Here is a 20,939-nt window from a genome sequence, read left to right on the forward strand (position 1 = left end):
GGAACGAAGAAGAAAAGGAAGTGTTAACGACTCATGGCACGAGCTAACGCACGGAGGTTATGTTTACCGCGCAATCAGGTGGCAACGCTAAAGAGGAAGAAGTTACTCGCACCTCCTTGATAACAAGCAAAGCTGCTATGCTCATGTTATATTCCATCACGGCGACACTTTCTGTCTTTCAGCGTTTTCTTGCTTAATATTGTATAAGATATAAATGCTTTATGTGAGTCAAATTTCTTTTTCTAATAGAAGCATCGTTTCAAATGTTTTATATAGTTAAGGACGATACAATTTATGAAAATCAAAATCTCTATAGCTGTAAAGAATATTGCTGATAAAATGTAAAAAAACTCTTAGGGTTTTAGGTGCCACAAGGAAGTGATTTAAACGAAGGATAACGACAAAAGGCGCGCGCTATGAAGAGAGCTATCCATCGACAGTATGGTGATAATAGACACTGTCATGGAGTTGCTCTCTTTGTGGACGCAGCTATGTTCAACGATTATCGACGATAAAAGTGGAACAAATGCACGATTAAAGAAATTTATTTACTTATGTAAATTTTATCGCTTATCGTCAACGTATCATGAACATTCTCTATACAGTATGAGATCTCTTTCTCGATTATTTCTTGCGATAAACAGAAATTAATGTTTTTTTATCATTGAGAACGATGTAAACTGTACATAATACAATTTTTAATTACCTTTTATCTTCCTACATTTATATTTTCCCCTTCTTTACCGGTTAAAACAACAGCAGTTCTTTATCCGGTTTACATGTTTCGCGTTGCCAAAAAGTTATTTGTATCGGCGCGCGCATCTATCAAATATTGGCGCGCATTTTTAGTCAAAGAGCCGAAAATTAGATGCTGTATTTAATAGCCCTCGTATAAGTCATAATTCTCTGTTATTTGTTGTGGCTTAAAATATTTTTCTGGATCTTTTAACTTTGAAATTCGATTTAAATGATCTTATCTAATTGTTCGGATTGGAGAAATTGTTAAAATTAACGCACAATGATACATAATAATTGCGAAACCGTATGCAACCGGAATATGATCTCAACATTCTAAAGAATCTGTGTACAAAATATTTAACAGGCACCAGACAGTAAACAAATGTTAAATCTGATATATTAACCGTGATAGCGCATAAGCTAATACAACGCAAAGAACCATTCGCGTTTCGAAAATGCTAATACGAAATCATAAATAACTTTATTTGAGGACTGTGATAAATGTGTACTTATGTACACAGTCTGCATAATAAGGAACAAAATTACTTTGAAAAGATTACAAATACTTATTTGATTTATTTACATTTCGAAACTCTTCTAATTTTGATTCTCAAAACGAGTAATTTTCAATATATGTATCCACGTATGTACCCAGCTCTAGTTCCCAACACTAACAATATTATAACTATGTTTTATGTTAAATCGATAATGTTGGAAGTGATACAAGAATGATAGAACATTACCACAGTTCGTATGATACAAAAACGTATTGATTATCAAATTTATTTTAATAGATGAATGCTAATATAAAGAAACCGTAATACGAATAGAATACGATCGATTGAATTTATTTAATACTAAAGAGTATAAGTAATTTAATATACTCAACTGATAATGTAGATATTTTGCTGCGAATATAGCGGCAAGTTTTATTCTAATATTATTGTCAATATTATCATAAGTCGACCATATTTTCTACTTCTTAACATTTGTGATCTATAGTAAATATAATGTTTATAACGTTTAGATATAATAGAAGTCTAATTATAGGGTTTTTGATTGAAATAATTGGAGATAATTAGAGCGTTACACCTAGGAAATTTTTGCGATATAACTTATGTATGGCTGTATTGCGATGTAATGTAGCGCTTGAAGTTGGCACAAAATGGATGCTGCTTGCAAATATATCAATTTCAACTAAACATCGATATACAAAATGGGAAATCAATTAGTCGGTATTGCGCCTAGTCAAATATTTCCAGTCGAACATTATTTGACGGACCATAGTGATTTATTATTTGATGTAAAGTGAGTATTTTAATCCAATGCTATAAAATGACTAACTTTTCACCAACTTATATTCTGTTGAAGCTTTTCATAACATATTTAATCTAAATTAAAGAATCTTGGAAATATCTTTTAATAGGAGAAATATAATATATCTCTATGCATTTTGTATAAGGCAGAATTATTGAATGTAAATGATGAATCATGTAAATGACATATAAATTATATTTATATATCCCCATTTGGTTTTTGCAATTAATCTTCATGTGTCTATAGCTTAGGAAGTACTAGATTTTTTAAAGTCGCCCGAGCCAGGAGCCAAGAGGGTCTTATAGTAGTTAAAGTTTTTGCTATTCATGATCCAACACTTCCACTCTCTTCTTATAAAGAAAAGCTTGAGGAAATTAGGTCTAAATTAGCATCTGCCGTAAATTGCCTACCTTTTCAAAGAATGATTGTAAGTATTTTTAAATAGTATTTACGTTGCACCGTATATTATAGATTAACATATAATTATAAATAAATATGTGTTTATATAAGCTCACAGAAAAATCAGGATCAATAATGAGGGAATATGTAAAGTATTCCCTTTATGACAGAATTAGTACTAGACCATTTTTAACAAGCATAGAAAAAAAATGGATTACCTTTCAAGTTTTGTATGCTTTACATCAAGCTCATAAGGTAAGATAATATCTAAAATTTCCTAAATGAACGAGTTATGTTATTTGAAACTATTACATTAGACAATTATCAAATGTCAGTTAACTATGTTTAAACAATGAACATAACTGCAATCCTGTCCTGAAAGAACATTAAACAACAAAATTAAAATATTACTTCTCATTTGACTATAGTTTGGAGTCTGTCATGGTGACATTAAACTAGAAAACATTATGATAACCAGTTGGAACTGGATTTTACTCACAGATTTTGCAAGTTTTAAGCCGACTTATCTACCTGAAGATAATCCTGCTGATTTTTCATACTTTTTTGACACCTCTAGGAGGAGGTACACGATCAAATAGCATAATCCTTGATAATCATTGTTATATTATTGTTTTAAATAATGATTCATTCACCTATTTCAGAACATGTTACATAGCTCCAGAACGGTTTGTGAAAACACTATCTTCAGAATTAAGCAATACATTATTATTATCAGAACAAGAGCTAAAAACAGGTGACTTACATCCAATGATGGATATCTTTTCTGCAGGCTGTGCATTAACAGAATTATATAATGAAGGACATCCACCGTTTGACTTTTCTCAACTATTAGGTGAGTGTAATATACATAAAGATTGTATATAAGTTGTATATATAATATTATTTCAATAAAATATTTAAGAATTTCATTATTGTGATATCTTAAGCATATAGAAACAATGAATATTCAGTGAGCAAGCATTTGGATACAATAGAAGATTCAGGAATACGTGAACTTCTTGCATCTATGTTGGAGAGGAATCCAGCAAATAGAAAAAGCGCTGAAATTTATTTAGCTCAAGCTCGTGGAACAGTATTTCCAGAATATTTTTATTTATTTCTTCAACCATATATGCTTATCTTCTCTGCTGCCCCAATTTTATCTCCTGACGAAAAAATTAATAGACTTAAAAAAGATATTGGTAATATCATTAATATTTTAAAAGCGGAGGAAAATGAAAAACTGAAGAGTGACATAAGAAAAGCAGAAGTCACACAGAATAACCATTTTGAAAACAATGTGGAATCAACTAAGGACGATTCTGGTCACAGTGAAGATAATACTATCATAGAAGTTGACAGTGATCAAAGTTTTGACAAGAGCGATTTAAATCAAAGTGATCCAAAAACTGTCCAAATTCAAAAGTCTAATTGTAACGGTCAAACAGATCAGCAATCGGACGCTATATTAGTTGAAAGTCAAAGGCGAAAAATAGATTTGAAGAGCGAGAAAAAGGTTTTGTCTTCAGAACCTGTTGAAGGATTGGTTATTATTACTCAGCTCGTTACTTCATGCATACGAGGTTTACATCATTCTCAATCTAAATTACAAAGTTTAGAAATATTACTTGAGCTTGCTGAAAACACATCAGATGAAACAATATTGGATCGAATTTTGCCTTACATCGTAAGTATTTTAATATGAAATGAATAAAACTCGAATAACTGTTAACAAAGTTTATCTAATATATTGTACAGTTTCATTTAGTTCATGATCCTGCTCCACGTGTACGGGTATCAGCAATACACACTTTGACAAAATGTTTGCATCTTGTAAAATCAATTCCACCATCAGATGTGAACATCTTTCCAGAATATATTTTACCTGGTTTAGCACATATCACACAAGATGAAGCTGTAATTGTTAGAGCCGCTTACGCAGAAAATATTGCACATTTAGCACACATTGCATTACGTTATTTAGAAAATGCTCATTTATCCAACTTAGGTAACAAAGAAGGTCCAAAACCAAGTTATGATAGTGAGCTTCAAACTTTGCACGAAATGGTAATTAATAAAATTATTTTTAACAATATTTATGTAGGATATATATATTAAAATATATATAATTATTAGGTGCAACAATCTGTGTCCATGCTATTAACGGATCCTCAGAATTTAGTAAAACAAACATTAATGGAAAGTGGAATAAATAAACTATGTGTATTTTTTGGAAAACAAAAGGCCAATGATATTCTGCTTAGTCATGTAATTACTTTTCTAAATGATAAGGAAGACAAAGAGTTAAGAGGTTCATTTTTCGAATGTATTGTTGGTGTCGCTGCTTACGTTGGTTGGCATAGTAGTCCTATTCTTATGCCTCTTCTTCAACAAGGACTAGCAGATCCTGAGGAATTCGTAACCACAAAGGCTATTAGTGCAATGGCAACTCTCACAGAATTAGGTCTCTTACACAAGTCTGCTCTTTATCAACTTTTATATGAAACCATGATCTTTTTAGTAAGTTATGTTTTAACAATACTAATAATTATAGGATTGCAATTTTTCCTATTCAATATCTTGAATTTAAACTCCTTTGTAGGTGCATCCAAATTTATGGATAAGACATGCGACTGTTGGTTTCATATCTACAGCGGCAAGAACACTTAACTTAGTAGATGTTCAGTGCAAAGTTCAATCAATAATACAGCCCTACTTAAAACATTCATTAATTCAAATAGAAAAAGAAGTTTTGTTATTAGAAGCCTTGGTATCTCCTATACCAAGAATTGTTTATGATTCCCTTGTAAAATACAACGATGTGGAGGAACTATTTCAAGTTCTTGAACAAAGACAAACTGCTCGAGCTAAAGCAGTAACAGGAATAGTACCACAATATAGTGAAATGAGTACTTCGTTACGGAATGTAAGCCAAAGATCTTCTTTGTAAATATGTTTTGCAATTTTCAAGAAATCTAATCGATGCTTCTTAGCTTTTCAGACGTTTGAGTTCGGAGTCAATGACTGAAACTGTTGAAGACCAATTATTAATAATGAAACCACATTTAATGAAAATCAATAAGTATAGAAATTCGATGGATGCGAAGCTAAGTACAGCTAAATCGATAGATGGAAAATTAGAATTAAATACTATGAAGGACAAGATACGACATCACATAGTAATATTATATCCTGATACAAAAGGTGATCTAGGTCTTCCGCCATTTAAACGATTAGATCGTAGAACATCAGATAGTGTTGGCACATATGCAACAATGAATCAAGAATGGCGTACAATGTTCGCAGCTCAGGACAATGTTCAGGTAGTTAGAAACATATGATCTATGTCCATAATTAAATTTTTATAGAATTGTAGTAAATCTTTTTTATAATACAGCACACTGTTAAAATGTCAGATATGACAGGAAGTAATGGAAGTCCTAGTCAAAGTTTACATGGAGGGGATATCCACTTATCACCACAACATAGTTTATCTGACATGAATAGTATAAATGACCATTCTCTTCATGAACGTTCATATATTCAATGTATGTGTTTTCAAAAATACTTTTGGACGTTAAAGTATTACTTACTTATTTATTTATTTTTTGCTACAAGACATACAGAAAATTTAATGTCATTTTGTAGACAGGTGTGCACCTTGTAGATTAGAAGTAAGACAACTAACGTACAGAAAACAAGAACAACATGCTGCAGCGTTAAGAGCACAGCATTGGGCTGATAACATTGCGTGGCAAGCTGGTAATTAATAATTATAGAAATATATATTTCAAGCGCAGTATCGGTACTATAACTATTTTTGATTAAAAAAAGGTTCAAGATTATTACCAAGTGGATGGAGACCTAGAGGGGTACCAATTGCACATCTCCATGAACATAGAGCTGCAGTAAATAGGCTAGTTTCTATACCGGATACTAGTTTATTTGCCAGTAGCTCTGCAGATGGATGCATAAAGATATGGGATGCAAGTAGAATGGAAGGTCGAAATATCGCTAATCGTTCTAGGTAAGAACTTTATATAATGTGCTATCGGACTAAGTGTAATGTATCTTGTATTTTAATTCCATTAGGCAAACTTACATGCATAGAGGTGGTCCTCTAGTTGGCTTAGCTATATGTGATCAGGGACAATCATTAGCAAGTTCTGCTAGCCAATCAGGCACTGTATTTGTTTTACGAATTGAATCAAATTCTAGTAAAATGAGCGTTATCGGTACCAGACAGTTAGATCTTCAGGTGATTATACGTTACTTACTTTATATTTTCGGATTTTTAAATAAATTAATACTGGAACCTTGAATTATTGTATTTAGGAAGAGGGATGTGCAGTTGATTTACAGTATTTAGACTCTGGTTCACAATCAGTCCTTGTTTATGCATCACTTTATGGTTCATTGGTAGGGTGGGATTTAAGGTGTCCTGGTACAACATGGCGTTTAGAAAATGACCTAAAACATGGAGTAATTACCTCATTTTGTGTAAACAATTATCAACAATGGTTGACCCTTGGTACAAGTTCTGGCGTACATACTTGCTGGGACTTGCGGTTTCAATTACCAATAACCAGTATTAAACACCCTACAAGTAAATTTACTATTGTTTTAAATTCGTATAGAATAAAATGTATTGCATCGAATAATCCTCGAACTTTATAAAATCTAATTGATTTTAGATGCAAGGGTGAGGAAGGTAATTACTCATCCCACAGAACATTCCTGGATTATTTCGGCTGTTCAAGGAAACAACGAAATTTCAATGTGGAATCTCGAAACTGATTTTCGTCAAATGGTTCTCTGGGCGTCAAGTGCACCTCCACTTAGTCACTCGCAAGGTGGTCATAGTGTATGTGCAATGTATTCTGGATGTATCGATCGCTCAGGCTTCTTGTTAGCTGGTGGTACTGATATGAGATTGCGTTTTTGGGACTTAAACACACCCAACGAATCGTATGTTGCATTGCCTGCTGCTAATGATGTCACTCCTCCAAATTCATTGGCATATGAGTTAGTATTTGTAATAGAATTTGTTTAAAATAACACTGTTTACATATTATGACTAATGGAATATGATTTACATATATTTTCACATTTTACAGACAACGTTTAATTGATGGAACCAATGTCGTTCAAGAAGTCTTAGCTGGAGGTGGTCCAACTCCATCATCCGGAGGAGGAAGCAGTATTAGAACAAGAAACTCCGAAGAAGGTGGCCAAGGTCCAGAAACTCCACCATCTGGACATCACGACACTATTTCCGCCGTAGCTATGTCTAACACGTGTATTCTTACTGGTAGTACAGATGGATTAATACAAGTTTGGAAATGATTGTTTTCCATTTCATCGTGTCACGTTACAAAGTTGCACGCATTGTACAAATTTTTTTAATGTATCGCAGATTTATTCTGGGGAAAACATTTTGACCAGACATCGAGATTTTTATGACCGAACTTGCGTGCTACAGTAATACTGTGATTTTATTTGTACATAATATGTAATATATAGATAACGTATATAAGCTCATCGATAGTGATAATTATAATATATAATGCATTTCTTAAATGGAACGTAAGATTTAAGTTACTTTAATACAGCGATGATTCTTGTGAGATATAAATGATTTATTTTTCTACGTAAAATAGAAAGGAGAAAGAGAGCTTGTTGTACTGTAATATACAAAGGCGGTAAATCAATGACATTTAGTTTTACATAGCGTAATAACAACAACTAATCATGTGGACATAATACAAAGGAAGATGTACTAACGCATACGATTAATGTACAAAAAAGTATCGTTAACAGGAATCCCTTGATATATAATTTATACCGGCAGGTATATACGACTGCGTACTTTCATGTCATTGGTTATACATAGTAAACTTGTATACCGACTGAAATACTCATAACCAGTGAATATCTTCGTATTCCCTGATATATTGTTACAATAAATTCATATTTTTAATGGATTTGTATATGATGTAGTTCAATCGTTCATGCTTCATACCTTCGTTGAACGAATTTATCTGGTTACCAAGGACAAACTGGTGCAGAAGGATAGGGAACTTGACCCGGAAATGCGTAAGGATTGGGATTTATCGTCCTACAAATCTCTTTCCACCTTTCCTTCCCTCCTTTCCCTTGTCGCCGTCTGTATTGTTGATTCTTGTAACTCGGTGGTAGTTGATAATCATAATCTGGTTGTTTACCGAAAAGAATTTCAACCCAAGGGGCTGCAGACCCAGCGGCAATCAACAATAAAAATACGAACAAAATTTTCATTTTGTTTGCGCTATTTCGAAATTCTTCGCTTTAAGGGCTAACGGATATCTGGAAAGAATATAAATGAGTGAACATATACGCGAATACGTACTAATGGAGAACATAGGATCGGTGCTATGGATTCTCATCTTAAAAAGTTAAATGACAAACAATTACCACGTATAATGTGTATTCGGTAGTCTTGTATTTTTACTTTCGAAATTCACACTTTCTGAACAAATTGATTAGCGACACTTCCTCCTTCAACTTTTCTTCGCTGTTCAAACGTAATTGACTGAACCGGCAAGAATTTATTTTTACGCAATATCCAACTATTTACATTTTTCTTTTCTTTTTTTTTTTTTTTTTCAGACTTACGAAAGAATTTGAGCTGTACTCGCGGTAAGAAGTACACTCTCGCAATGAAGTGATGCTGGATGCTTGCTGCTGTTTTATAGACCAACACGATCCTACCACCCGGCAAAAAAATATATTGAATGGTATACTTGTAAACACGTATACATTTACACATTTACTTCTCATTGTTTCATATTATACTGTCCACAGAAATTGACGAGTTCCGTTTGATTTTTTTTTTTTTTCCTATTTTTCAAACGAAGCAATTGGACCAAATTCGTTGCTTTAAAAAGCTGTATTCAAATTTAACGAAGTTTTCGTTTTACTAACGTTTCTAATCTTTCGCGCGAGAAAAGCAAATGTCAAAGTAAAGATTATACTTATCGCGTCATGATTTATCGAAAATATTATTTTTCACTGATTAGTTCATGTCACCATAGAATTTTCGTATACAAACGACATGCGTCTTACCGTCGCATTGAACTTGGAGAAGGCTTCATCTGTTTATTGTTTGATGTGAATTACAACAAATTTCGCATTCACGGCTCGTATCATCTTTTTTCGTATTCTACGTGTGTACAAATTCTTTCACAATAAAATACGAGATAATATAAGGGATACCGACTAATTATAGATACTCGTTTACGTGGAATGTCAATGCGCAGCAAATGCAATTGCACATTTCTCTAAGTACAGGCACTCAATGTTTAAATTACCATTATAAAAGAATCATTAAAAGTCGATCTATTATTGCGTCCGTTTATTTGTTCCAACTTGTTAATTAGGCACAATTATTCCACGAAGACGTTATAAGCTTATCATTGACTCGTTCGTGAAACTGTACTGAGATTATATTACAGACCAGATGATAATTTCGTTGATTGTGAACTGTCCTACATTTGTTGTGTTCCTATGTCAAGGTTAACGCTTTTGAGTACAATATTGATATAATATCGTTACAAGTACAATGGCATAGGTACATTGATAGAAATGCACTAATATGTTTATATGCATATTCTTGTAATAATTTTAATATATTCGAGAAAAACAATAATCATTATTCTATTAATAAAGAAATGGTAGTTTAGTCGCATGTGACAGTTTTGAAGTGCATCGGTTGCCCCTGATAGATAGCAAATTACCATGCAAACACGTAGTTCTTTGACTGAACCGAGTTGCACGTAATCGTTCTTATTAAGGTTCACCATGACTAGCCGTTACTATTTCCTATTACCGTAATAGCTGGTTTCCAAGCTGTCGATCTATTAATAGCATTTGGCAGAGAAAGTAAGTACGCTCAAGTTTTGCGCTAAGAAATTCGTGACCCTCGAATGATTTCCTCGTCTCCGAGCGAGTCTGATTCAACTTTCGCGCTTGTTACCGATTTTCTAAATTAGAACAAACGATAAACGAATGCGGGTCACGGTGAACCGTATCTGATTACGTCAATTGTATTTTGATAAATTAAGTGCGTTTAATTTTTTACGCGAATGATAAATTACGCGTCTATTCCGCATTTCCGCGTATTTCCTTCTTAGATGATTCTATTTCGCTGACAAGAAAAGTATACCTTTCCATAGGAATAGATGAATCACAAAACGTGAATGTTGAGTGGAATAAGGTGTATTTTATGCATGTTCGTTCATTAGTATTCCGCGCGTAATGCGCGCTTGAATATACATGAATAAATAGCTTCTATAATAAGACATAAGACAGAGAGAAATAGGATGTGTTCGATGATCCAATGTACACATCATTTTTCGTAAATGAATTACGTTTTGTTGCGTTTAGGATAGGAGATAGATGTTACTCTTTCGAGTTCGAATCCTGGAGTATCATTGCCGTAATCTGCACTTTTGAATTTCTACAATAACATAAACCGGCGATACAGTCAGTGCAACTGTTAATGGTTAAGAATTATTTTTAACGCAATGTTCGAAGAATTCGCGATTCATTTATTAGGTTTAGAGCTATTGATATGCCAAATTGTCTAAATATTTTGAACAGCAGTTTCCTCGAACCAACTCCTGTTAACTCAGTTGCACTATGTGCGTCAGTTCTGTTTTACTTCTGATCGAGAAAGCTTCTGCATTTTGACTTTCTCGTGAATTTCATTAATCGGGCAATTTTTCCTCCCTTTCAAGTCATCTCTGTAGTTGATATGGAAGCTATTAAAGATTTAGTAGGCCAAGTAATACATCTATCTTCATTCTGAAATAAACAAATCTCTTTTTCCTCATTGCAAACATTTTTTCTATCCTAGAAATTTTTAACGACCATATTCGTATCACGATAATGTCTAATAGTCTCAATATTGATAATAAGAGTATCGAGCAGATTAGAGATCGTATAAGCCTCTCGTTAAAAATGCAACGGAGCTTCAAGAAGATGAAGAGGAGTATCCGAAAGATAACTGGTATGTCATTGAAAATTTGGACATACGATAAAGAAGCGCGATATAAAGTTAATAATTTCTCGACGTAAATTTATATATAGAAAATACTTCGATTGATTACATCGCGGCACTGTTACCTCGTTGACACTTTGATACTAGAATACCAATCACAATTTTAACAGAGTAGAAAAATTATCGTATAAGAGTATTTTCAATACTTTTAGAAACTTCGACGAGTGTTCAACCTCACTGCGTTTTCGTAGAGAACATGCAAGACGATGAGAAACAACCGCTGTACGTATTTCCGGAACGGCTCTCTTATTTAACGTACCAAACGGGATTTTCGAAGGATGAGATACGAAAGCTGTATCGAGTCTTTAAACAGCATTGTCCGAAAGGGGCCGTAACCACGAACGATCTGAAACCAGCGTACGCAAAACTATTTCCTTTAGGAGACCCGGCGAAATACGCGCAAATCGTTTTTAACGCTTTTGATAAGGATAGAGATGGTATCGTTAGCTTCGCGGATCTCCTTAATGAAGTTGCTTTAATTATTAATGGCGACGTAGATCAAAAACTCTCCTGGATTTTCAGGTGATCATTCAGTCGGATTAATATAGTTTACGACACATTTAATGCTACTTTCTACTTTTACCTCTCATTAGATTTTATGACTTAAACGGAGACGGTTATATCACAAGAAAGGAAATGCTAGTTATAATGTCCGCAATTTACGAGATGCTACATAACGGACAGATTATTCAACGGATGGCAAACAGACACGTGGACAAAGTTTTCGAAAAGATGGATGTTGATAAGGATGGAGTTATATCTCAGGAAGAATTTATGAGTATTTGTAAAAATGTACAGTCAACTATATAATGTTCGCTGCTTAATTTCATAAAACATATCACAGAAATATTGGTTTCAAGCTTTTATAATATATTTTCATTGCAGGATAGTGTAATTCAAAAACAGCTGGCAATATTTAATCAGTTCTGGTGATGACATATATGTATACATTGAAATTTCCAAGTTATGCTAATACTAAAAAAGAAGGTAGCTTGAAAAGTTTTCTGTTTCATAAATATTCCTATTTGCATGATAAAATGGTGCAGTTACAAAACAGCTTCCCCAAAAGTTGGATAACAACGTTATACATAATTATACATAAAGTTATTAATAATTCAACAATACTTCAGAAGAGACAACTTTCCTCTTTCCCCATGAAAGATATATATCTTCGCTTTCCTATGTACAATAGTTCGTACTTTCAAAATATTCTTTTCTGTAAAATGTAAAAAACGCAGGCAAGGAAAAATGCAAATGCCAATGTTACTAAAGCTTTATCGGTGACTTCCCTTCTACCGTATTTGCCTAAAAGTTTTCCAGATTGAACTATAACTTGTTGTTGATGTTCTAACTCGTCTTTGGTAGTGGTAACTTTATCCGATGATATTACTAAAGAGGTTTAAAGTAATATGAATTAAAAATTATATCTTAATACTTAAAATACATTGAAAGAAATAAACTACATACTCAGTGTATCCAATGTATCCGCACTTTTTTGAGTCGTTTCAGCTAAATGTCTAGATATACTTAAAAGTTTGTCAGAAAGTTGACTCGATGTATTTGCTAGATTTCGCTTGTCATGCCTCCTACGAATAGCAGCTTGCTCCTCTTCGGGTATGGAAAGCATTTCTTGCTGCTCCTTAGACATGGAGAGCAGTTCTTTTTTAGCGAGCTTATCTATCACACATACGCTAACAACATTGGCTTTACGAAATGCAGCTAAAGAAGTATTGAGTTGCTGCCTGTAAGTATCTATCTCTGCCAGCAATTCTACTTTCTTTTTCTCCAAGGATTCTCTCTCTGCTAGTGATATTAATTTATCTATACATGACTTTAAAGCTGCTATATTTGCTCTGCCTTCTGCATTTAATTTATTAAGTAATTCCAAAGGGCCAATACATTGTTGGATATCCTGAAAAATTCATATTAATCAATGAATTTTCTTAATTAAATTACAATAAAAATATAGCCATAACTGGCCTTTTATTTAACCTCAAATAATGTTATTGTTAGCGTATTACAGTAAAAATTTGTATCAATGAATTATTTATAATTAATTTGATGGTAATTACAAACATAAACATAATTACGACGAATTTGTCAATGTTATAGGTGTATATATATATATATATCTCATTGATATTATTTGACGTTATATTACAAATCAGGTTATGCTGTGACTACTACAAAAAAAGATTTTGTTTTAAATAATATTTACTTGTATTACAGCTGTAACTTGAAGGTGATTTTTTACGATATCTTGACGAATAAATTCTATTGCATGGTGCTCGGTGTCCATCGAGGCACGTGTTTTTTGACAGTTCCTTTACGTGACACTTACTATATGTAAAAGAGAAATGTGACTTTAATACTGATTAACATATGAACGAAAAATGAAAATTTCATACATGGGCCATTTTTTAGCGTAAAACTTTTTACTCGAAAGATATATATGGGCTTAATGTACTTAACTGTGATGATCTTAATATTACCAGAATTAATTTGTAAACATTAAATTAACATCTTTTTGTTTCTTCTACGTGCGCAATATTATAAATTTCTATATCTTACCTACATAAAGTAATGCAAATAAAGATACATAATAAAGCTATATTGTAAAATGCATAAAAGTAATATGAGGTAGTATAATTTATTAATGTACAATTTGAGTATTACACTATTATCATACAACTGGCATTATCTGTTCACAAACACAATCTCGGTTATAAATATAGCGTCGACACAAAAATGTTATACTTTTCTATTTATAACATATAACCCTCTCTAAATAAGATTCTAACTTATATCCAAAGCAGTTAAGTTACATAAAATTTGCGATGAGATAATACTATGCAATTTAACATAGTTATATTAAATACTTCTGACAACATGAAATGAGCACAATGCCTCTATTGTATGTGATTCTATTTTACACAGGTCTTTTCAAATTTAATATGGATTAAAAATTAACGAAGGCAGTTTATTACAGCAGTTGTAAAGTCTGTTGTAGAACTTTGTCCGCCCAAATCCTTTGTCAATACTTTTCCATCATTTAAAACACGATTTAATGCATCCTTAATTTGTTCACCGTAACGTTTTAAATTCACGTGGCGCAGAAGTTTAACAGCACACAAAAGCATGGCAGTAGGATTTGCAACGTTTTTACCAACAGCTTCTGAATATGTGTGTCTTGCACCCTACGTAATGAACCAAATTTCACAATACCTCTAATTTTTCTTAAATTTAATCATTTCTACATGTTATACCCATGACCTTACCGGTTCAAAGACAACACACTCGGGGCTATAACTAGCACCTGCAACCACCCCGGCACCACCGACCAGTCCAGATGCCACATTGTCCAAGATATTACCATATAAATTTGGTAGTACCATTACATCAAACTGATGTGGATTAGATACCATTTGCATCGTACAATTATCCACAATCATTGTTTCAAATGTAATTCTAAAGTTGGATTGAACATATGACAATTATAAGTGATTAATGATAATTTATGAAGTGAAAGATGTTTATAATTACCTAGGATACATCTTAGCAATTTCTTGGCATGATTTTAAGAAAAGACCATCACCAAGCTTCATGATATTAGCTTTGTGAACACAAGTGACTTTCTTACGATTATGTTTCACTGCATAATCAAATGCAAATTTTGCAATCCTTTGGCTTTTAACTGCAGTTACTATTTTTAAACATTCCACTACTCCCTTTACAGATTCATGTTCTAATGCAGAATATTCTCCTTCTGTTTGTTCTCTAATAATAATACAATCTACATTTTTATGCCGGCACGTAACACCAGGCAAAGATTTTACATGTACGACATTTGAGTATAAATCTAAACTTTTACGTAATTTCATGTTCAGAGTTTGAAGTTCCCCAGTCATAGAATGATCCGGTGTTGCTAAAATACCCTGTGAAACATAATTGATATTAAAACCTATATCTCTGTTACCATTAATTACTAATATTTTTATTAATGTATCAAATATAAAACTACCTTCAGGCATACTCGATTTCTTGCAATACTATTGGATACTTGTTCAAGGGGTGCACTTAGAGTTGGATTTACTTCTGAGAGAAAATAAGGTTCAAATTCAACCGGCACATTTGCAGCTTTGAAAACACTTTGAACGGACACTACTAATTCTGGCCCTACACCGTCTCCTGGTATAAGCGTGCATTTCACCTTTCCCTCCTGTTCAACTGCCTAAAAAAAAAGATCATTAATATTGTATACATACGATAAACATTTTTGAAAGGTTACTTAATACATACAGATTCTTGTCGATGTACTGTTCCTACATGCAAACATCTGACAGCTCCTTTTTGAGCAGTCTGTAAATAATATTTTATGCTGTAATCAATAAAAGGTATAAACAAAGTCAGATGAATATAATTTAATGATGCAAACAAAATTTGTTATCTCCGTGTAATTAAGGTACATATATTCCATTGAGAAGTTATATTTATAACAATATAGACGTGAACGTAGTGATTAAATAACACGGTTATTAAAGTCAATCATTTAGCCGACTTTGTGAATTGAATTTCGAACTAGTCCATTTATCTTAATATTTTCCACCTACAAGCTACTTATTTAGTTTTTCAAATTGCATTTACCATTAAAGAATATCTTCAGGTATCTTTGAGAGAAGTTATGTATTTTGTATGAAATGTCCTTGCAATAGTCATTGGTAACTGATTAAATGAATGAACAATATTCAACGATATTTTGATATAGTTGTAATATTATAAAATGTCATTGATCTTGTAAAAGGAGAAATCGTGATAGTTTAATTGAACGTTCACATTACCTGTGAAAATACTTTGCAGAAATTCCTCGCGAGTAGAGCCATTTTTCACGATGGACCCTAGTTGTCTAGTCTATTTTACTCTTATCGTCATGCGCCAGTAATGTATCAAACTAGAAAATTATTATGGAAATTTAATGAAAAACAAAACAAAAAATATATAAATGTATTTCTAATTATACTGTACAACAAGATTATTAAAAAAAGTACAATTTATATATTTCGATTTTTCATTGAAAATATTAATATTAAGTTAATATTAAGCAATTTATGAATGGTGCCCAGGAAGTGTAATATATGTGTTGTGTGTACGACCCTGCCATTTGAAATCGTTTTAATTCGTGTTTTATCGCAGTACGAGTGTATGTAATAAACGTTTCATGAATATTAAACTTAACGGACAATGCTAGTAATTTTAAACAATTTCTCTAGTTTGCTTATATATTCTACATTGGTTTGTTTATTTTATAAACTTACTGCATTCGACATTTTTATTACGGCAATATGTTAATGGAATTATCAACTCATGTATCGTGCACAAACTTTTTGTGTGCATTGTACAATAGGACAGAAAAGGATAAATATTCTTTCTTCGCGATAGTCCAATGTTTCGCGCCTGACATGTTTGTGTAGTTATATCAGCTGTATCTGTTCTCTTTCCTGTAATCGGAAATGTCAAATACGATAACCTATTTTGCTGTTTCACAAAATTATATAAGATTCGTTTGTTGAAATGTATATGCATGAAATTTTTCGATGAGGTTGAAATTTCATACGTACAAAAAAATTCTGGTGGATTTCATTACGACAAGTTTGCCGACATGATTTTCCATAGAAATAAATACAAGAATAAAAGGGACTGCAGATAAATCATATAATCTATTTTTACAATATAGGTTTTTATAAAAAAAAAAGTGTTACTATAATTTACAATCGATATTCGGTGAAAGTTCATTAAAAATATTTTACGAAAATGACTGAAGAACAATTGCGTGAGTAATTCTTTGATGTATTATAAATATTTATTTATTATATATATATATGTTTTAATTTCATCATATTAGTAACAATATTAAATGATTTTAGAAATAGGAATTTATGATACATTAATTTGAGTCATGAATAATAAATTTTGCTTTGAATTCATGAATTGTTAGTCTTAATTTCTAGAGAAATAGTAGTAAGAATGAATATGTGTAATATTGTAAAAATCATTAATGTGATAAATTTTTAGCACCAGAAGTAACTAAGCATAGTTTTCGTCAAAAAGTATGGGATTATTTGATGAAGAATGATTTAGTCAATTTTCCTCTTACTGTTTATGATCGTATACCGAATTTCAAAGGTGCTGCCGAAGCAGCACAGCGCTTGGCAGATTTGGAATTTTTCAAAGAGGCAAAAATTATAAAGATAAATCCAGACAAACCCCAAGAACCTGTAAGATTCTTAGCATTAGAAGCTAATAAGGAAATATTAGTTCCAATTCCCAGACTGAGAACTGGTTTGTTTCTTCATGTTACACCAATCGCCGGTTGCTCGAAAAATGAATTGAGGACATTATCAAAAATTCATGGCTTGACAGAAGCTGGTAAACCACTTGGCGTAGATTCTAAAATAAAGGTATATGATTTATTATTGTAACAGAAATTTGCTATTAGTTAGATCTGTTTTCATCGTTTTATACATTATCCTTATTTATCGTCAGATAGACCTTGTGATATTGGGATCAGTGTGTGTAAGCCGTGATGGATACAGACTTGGTAAAGGCAAAGGATTTGCAGATTTAGAATTTGCTACGATGATGAGGATGGGTGCAGTCACACAGGATACTATAGTTATTACGACTGTGCATGACTGTCAAGTCTTTGATAGTCTTCCAGCTGAAATATTTAAAGAATACGATGTACCTGTTGATGTAATCGTTACACCTACGCAAACAATAATAGTAAATCCAAAGTTAAAGAAGCCTAGTTGTATTATGTGGCATATGCTTAGCGAAAGAAGAATTAAATCTATGCCGGTATTACAACAATTAAAAGAAATGGATGAAAAGTACGCGTTGAAAGATGTAATTGATACTATATGTTTACGCGTAAATATACTAAATTGCTGTGTTTTTTTTTTTTTTTTAGAGAAGGCAAAATAGTAACTCTGAAGGAGGAGGATTCAGACATAGAAATACAAAAGTCTTATCGTTCTCATTACATAAAAAATAAGAGACGTTTCAAAACAAAAAAAGTTGCGTCAAGTGGTGACAACGTTAATGAAGAAAGAGGGAAACAAGTAAAACCACATTTTCCTAAAAAACGTGCATTCAATAAGTTCGAATCAGGGGGCGATAATGTATTTTCCGATGTTGCAGAAGTAATAAATATTTGTAATCGATGTATACATATATTTAATTAGTAAATTATACATATATCATACATATTTATTGCAATATTCTAGGAGAAAGTGGAAAGAAACGATAGGAATATGCAGCAACATCGTAAAAATCTAAGACTGAAGTCTAGATCTCAGTTTGAATTTTCCTTAAAATTGTCAAATATTTCATCTGGTGCCAGAATACGTGATTTGAAAAATGCATTATTGGAGCGTGGTATAAAACCAAATGAAATAACCTGGCTAGGATATCGCGGGATTTGTTATCTTCACTTCAATAAACTTAGAAAGAATAATAGTTTATCGGAACAACCGATACAGGTTGATTCAATAATGGCAAATTTGCAACAGCTATGTATTGGGATGAAATCTAGCGGAAATGTGAACGATTTCATAGTAGTAGAACCCGCTAAACCAATATCTAGAATCGAAGTCACGGACGTGACTTCGGTTTAGAAAACAATTGAATACATTTTAGAAAATGTGCAGTTACTTAGAATAACACTTACTATTCCAAGTAATTGTACAATCTCTGTCGGCATTCGACGCATATTTTTTTTATAAATGCGTTTGCTCTGTCAGCGACTACTAACTCTGTAAATTGATGGTTGACTACAAGTTCAAAGTGTACAAAGCTTTATAAATAATTTATAATGTATTTTCTATACATAATAAGTGCAAAATAATCGTACGTGTTGTATATAACAAATTAAGTATGTATAATTATCGTTAAGATATCTAATTTATAACAGCCTATTTTTGATAGTTTGCATCGGATAAAAATTCATAGGAAAATTAGTGGTTCGTTCGGAAGTCGAGCCAGATTTGCTCAACTGAATCCAAATTTGAAGTGTGTATTATATTTATACGGGTGAACTACTTTTCGATAAAAATTGCATGTGTATTATTTTTATCGATAAGCTTATGATAATCATTAATAATTAATAATTCGAATTACGTTTACTGTGATCATATAAAAGATATTCAACGCTAAAGATAGCGGATTTAAACGTTTTCTTGTAAAATATATTACACGAAGATAAACAATCATGTAAGATGCATATCTAGCACTTGATAACGCTTATCTGACATTACAGACTGACAAATATAGTTTAGCTAATCTGTAGGTAACATGCGAGGCATACGAAAGTAAAGCCAATACTTTTTGTTTATGTATTTATTAGATATTCTATTTTTCTGAAAGAATATTTTGATATTGCTGTACGTTGTAGGCATATATGCTTTGCCAAAAATTGGATAATGAAGAGAGGTAACTAGCGATAACGTGAGTGTGGTAGCCGAGAAAATGGCAATATTTTTGTGATATTAACAGATATGATTAATTATACTTAGAACACAAATACATATAGGCAATTATTATTTTTACCAGCGTTATTGATAATTCTTTTATTACTAATGCTTTTATAGAAATCATTAGTACGCAAATAGATGGAAAGAGAAGCAGAGATTTTTTTTTATACGATTATCTCAGTTATACGATACGATATAAAAAATCCGCTAGTCAAACTTTTTTTTCGAATTTCTTATTGGATAATAAATAAATGAAATTTTTGAATAACAAGAAAGCGATGAAATTTCGTTTTTCTTTATTTCATCTGTCCCGTTTTCTAAACTCGAATCTAATGGTTTGTGACTATCGGGAAAGACATGTACAAATAAATAGAAAATGTGAAGTTATTTTGTCGATTGCGACGACTCTACAGAATTTTCATCTTATCCATCGATTGGAAAAAGAAGAAGTCTGTTCGTACTGTCGATAAAAATTTTCCACTCTCAAATCAAATTAATCTTGATTAATGTTTGCTTTGTAATTTTTCTTTCGATCTCGTCCCGATAACACGTACTTACTTTTACCTTTTCTATCGCTGTATTTCCCATAATACCTTGTCAAGTAAACGTAATTGTTTGTCCCTTATGATCACGACATTTATCAGTATCGATCTTTCCTTATCGTTATCTTCCTATAAACGTTCTTAAGATCTTATTTTTATTTGAACGCTACAAATTAAGAACTCGAATCGTTCTTTTCGCATTTATACAACACAGCTTTTTACAGATTGTTTAAACTGGTCGTAGACCAAAGGCCTCTTTCGTCGGAAACGGAAAGTGGTAAAACTAGCTTTGTTGTTTCACTTTTCGCTCTCTTC

General features: G+C 32.3%; 5 protein-coding genes and 1 long non-coding RNA gene across 15 annotated transcripts; 3 read left to right on the forward strand and 3 right to left on the reverse strand.

The window, feature by feature from the left end:
- Positions 1-1,876: 1,876 nt before the first annotated feature.
- LOC117240134 (phosphoinositide 3-kinase regulatory subunit 4) lies at positions 1,877-8,438 on the forward strand. Its single transcript, XM_033506013.1, has 17 exons — positions 1,877-2,046; positions 2,302-2,482; positions 2,566-2,709; positions 2,883-3,037; positions 3,117-3,307; positions 3,402-4,141; positions 4,213-4,521; positions 4,591-4,974; positions 5,057-5,380; positions 5,448-5,777; positions 5,852-6,002; positions 6,103-6,216; positions 6,289-6,481; positions 6,547-6,712; positions 6,790-7,060; positions 7,149-7,479; positions 7,572-8,438. Exons 1-17 carry the CDS (start codon positions 1,955-1,957, stop codon positions 7,798-7,800), a joined length of 4,305 nt encoding a protein of 1,434 aa, XP_033361904.1. The 5' UTR covers positions 1,877-1,954; the 3' UTR covers positions 7,801-8,438.
- On the reverse strand, positions 8,076-9,693 carry LOC117240207. Its single transcript, XR_004494638.1, has 3 exons — positions 9,559-9,693; positions 8,908-9,200; positions 8,076-8,799 (listed from the first exon to the last, which is right to left on the reverse strand). It is a non-coding gene; the product is annotated as an uncharacterized LOC117240207 (long non-coding RNA).
- A 168-nt stretch (positions 9,694-9,861) lies between these two features.
- On the forward strand, positions 9,862-12,789 carry LOC117240167 (hippocalcin-like protein 4). Of its 9 annotated transcripts, none has more exons than XM_033506144.1 (5): positions 9,862-10,007; positions 11,351-11,503; positions 11,707-11,911; positions 12,148-12,346; positions 12,440-12,581. In XM_033506144.1, the coding sequence occupies exons 1-5, from the start codon at positions 9,953-9,955 to the stop codon at positions 12,485-12,487; spliced, it is 660 nt and encodes a 219-aa protein (XP_033362035.1). In that variant the 5' UTR covers positions 9,862-9,952; the 3' UTR covers positions 12,488-12,581. The 9 variants fall into 9 exon arrangements, with proteins under 9 accessions (XP_033362035.1, XP_033361970.1, XP_033361961.1 ...); XM_033506079.1 differs by having other exon boundaries at positions 9,865-10,007; positions 11,746-12,076; XM_033506070.1 differs by having other exon boundaries at positions 9,866-10,007; positions 11,707-12,076; positions 12,440-12,789.
- Positions 12,707-13,940, reverse strand: LOC117240200 (vesicle transport protein SEC20). The gene is made up of 3 exons (XM_033506157.1): positions 13,773-13,940; positions 13,022-13,466; positions 12,707-12,943 (listed from the first exon to the last, which is right to left on the reverse strand). Exons 1-3 carry the CDS (start codon positions 13,851-13,853, stop codon positions 12,756-12,758), a joined length of 714 nt encoding a protein of 237 aa, XP_033362048.1. The 5' UTR covers positions 13,854-13,940; the 3' UTR covers positions 12,707-12,755.
- A 465-nt stretch (positions 13,941-14,405) lies between these two features.
- Positions 14,406-16,669, reverse strand: LOC117240153 (isocitrate dehydrogenase [NAD] subunit beta, mitochondrial). 2 transcript variants are annotated; one of them, XM_033506053.1, is made up of 6 exons: positions 16,393-16,669; positions 15,854-15,913; positions 15,576-15,785; positions 15,098-15,489; positions 14,833-15,022; positions 14,406-14,751 (listed from the first exon to the last, which is right to left on the reverse strand). In XM_033506053.1, the coding sequence occupies exons 1-6, from the start codon at positions 16,432-16,434 to the stop codon at positions 14,521-14,523; spliced, it is 1,125 nt and encodes a 374-aa protein (XP_033361944.1). In that variant the 5' UTR covers positions 16,435-16,669; the 3' UTR covers positions 14,406-14,520. The 2 variants fall into 2 exon arrangements, with proteins under 2 accessions (XP_033361944.1, XP_033361951.1); XM_033506060.1 differs by lacking the exon at positions 16,393-16,669 and adding an exon at positions 16,199-16,217.
- A 153-nt stretch (positions 16,670-16,822) lies between these two features.
- Positions 16,823-20,273, forward strand: LOC117240146 (methenyltetrahydrofolate synthase domain-containing protein). The gene is made up of 5 exons (XM_033506039.1): positions 16,823-17,381; positions 17,624-18,009; positions 18,095-18,441; positions 18,522-18,753; positions 18,838-20,273. The coding sequence occupies exons 1-5, from the start codon at positions 17,363-17,365 to the stop codon at positions 19,225-19,227; spliced, it is 1,374 nt and encodes a 457-aa protein (XP_033361930.1). The 5' UTR covers positions 16,823-17,362; the 3' UTR covers positions 19,228-20,273.
- Positions 20,274-20,939: the final 666 nt, after the last annotated feature.

The sequence above is a fragment of the Bombus vosnesenskii genome, unplaced genomic scaffold (assembly GCF_011952255.1).
Source record: "Bombus vosnesenskii isolate JDL3184/JDL3185 unplaced genomic scaffold, Bvos_JDL3184-5_v1.1 scf7180000013264, whole genome shotgun sequence".
In the NCBI taxonomy this organism is placed as follows: domain Eukaryota; kingdom Metazoa; phylum Arthropoda; class Insecta; order Hymenoptera; family Apidae; genus Bombus; species Bombus vosnesenskii.

What these genes read in the sequence shown, in the direction of transcription:
- LOC117240134 (XM_033506013.1), top strand. Translation starts at nt 1,955, where the DNA reads ATGGGAAATCAATTAGTCGGTATTGCGCCTAGTCAAATATTTCCAGTC. An exon ending in ATCGAATTTTGCCTTACATC is followed by an intron (nt 4,142 to 4,212) that starts GTAAGTATTTTA and finishes TATATTGTACAG; the next exon opens with TTTCATTTAGTTCATGATCC. An exon ending in TGAACGTTCATATATTCAAT is followed by an intron (nt 6,003 to 6,102) that starts GTATGTGTTTTC and finishes GTCATTTTGTAG; the next exon opens with ACAGGTGTGCACCTTGTAGA.
- LOC117240167 (XM_033506070.1), top strand. Translation starts at nt 9,953, where the DNA reads ATGATAATTTCGTTGATTGTGAACTGTCCTACATTTGTTGTGTTCCTA. An exon ending in TGTTGTGTTCCTATGTCAAG is followed by an intron (nt 10,008 to 11,350) that starts GTTAACGCTTTT and finishes TTTCTATCCTAG; the next exon opens with AAATTTTTAACGACCATATT. An exon ending in GAGTATCCGAAAGATAACTG is followed by an intron (nt 11,504 to 11,706) that starts GTATGTCATTGA and finishes CAATACTTTTAG; the next exon opens with AAACTTCGACGAGTGTTCAA.
- LOC117240200 (XM_033506157.1), bottom strand. Translation starts at nt 13,853, where the DNA reads ATGGACACCGAGCACCATGCAATAGAATTTATTCGTCAAGATATCGTA. An exon ending in AAGTTACAGCTGTAATACAA is followed by an intron (nt 13,467 to 13,772) that starts GTAAATATTATT and finishes TGAATTTTTCAG; the next exon opens with GATATCCAACAATGTATTGG. An exon ending in GGATACATTGGATACACTGA is followed by an intron (nt 12,944 to 13,021) that starts GTATGTAGTTTA and finishes AAACCTCTTTAG; the next exon opens with TAATATCATCGGATAAAGTT.
- LOC117240153 (XM_033506053.1), bottom strand. Translation starts at nt 16,434, where the DNA reads ATGGCTCTACTCGCGAGGAATTTCTGCAAAGTATTTTCACAG. An exon ending in CAGTACATCGACAAGAATCT is followed by an intron (nt 15,786 to 15,853) that starts GTATGTATTAAG and finishes CTTTTTTTTTAG; the next exon opens with GCAGTTGAACAGGAGGGAAA. An exon ending in ATTGCTAAGATGTATCCTAG is followed by an intron (nt 15,023 to 15,097) that starts GTAATTATAAAC and finishes ATCCAACTTTAG; the next exon opens with AATTACATTTGAAACAATGA.
- LOC117240146 (XM_033506039.1), top strand. An exon ending in GCGTAGATTCTAAAATAAAG is followed by an intron (nt 18,010 to 18,094) that starts GTATATGATTTA and finishes ATTTATCGTCAG; the next exon opens with ATAGACCTTGTGATATTGGG. An exon ending in TTAAAAGAAATGGATGAAAA is followed by an intron (nt 18,442 to 18,521) that starts GTACGCGTTGAA and finishes TTTTTTTTTTAG; the next exon opens with AGAAGGCAAAATAGTAACTC.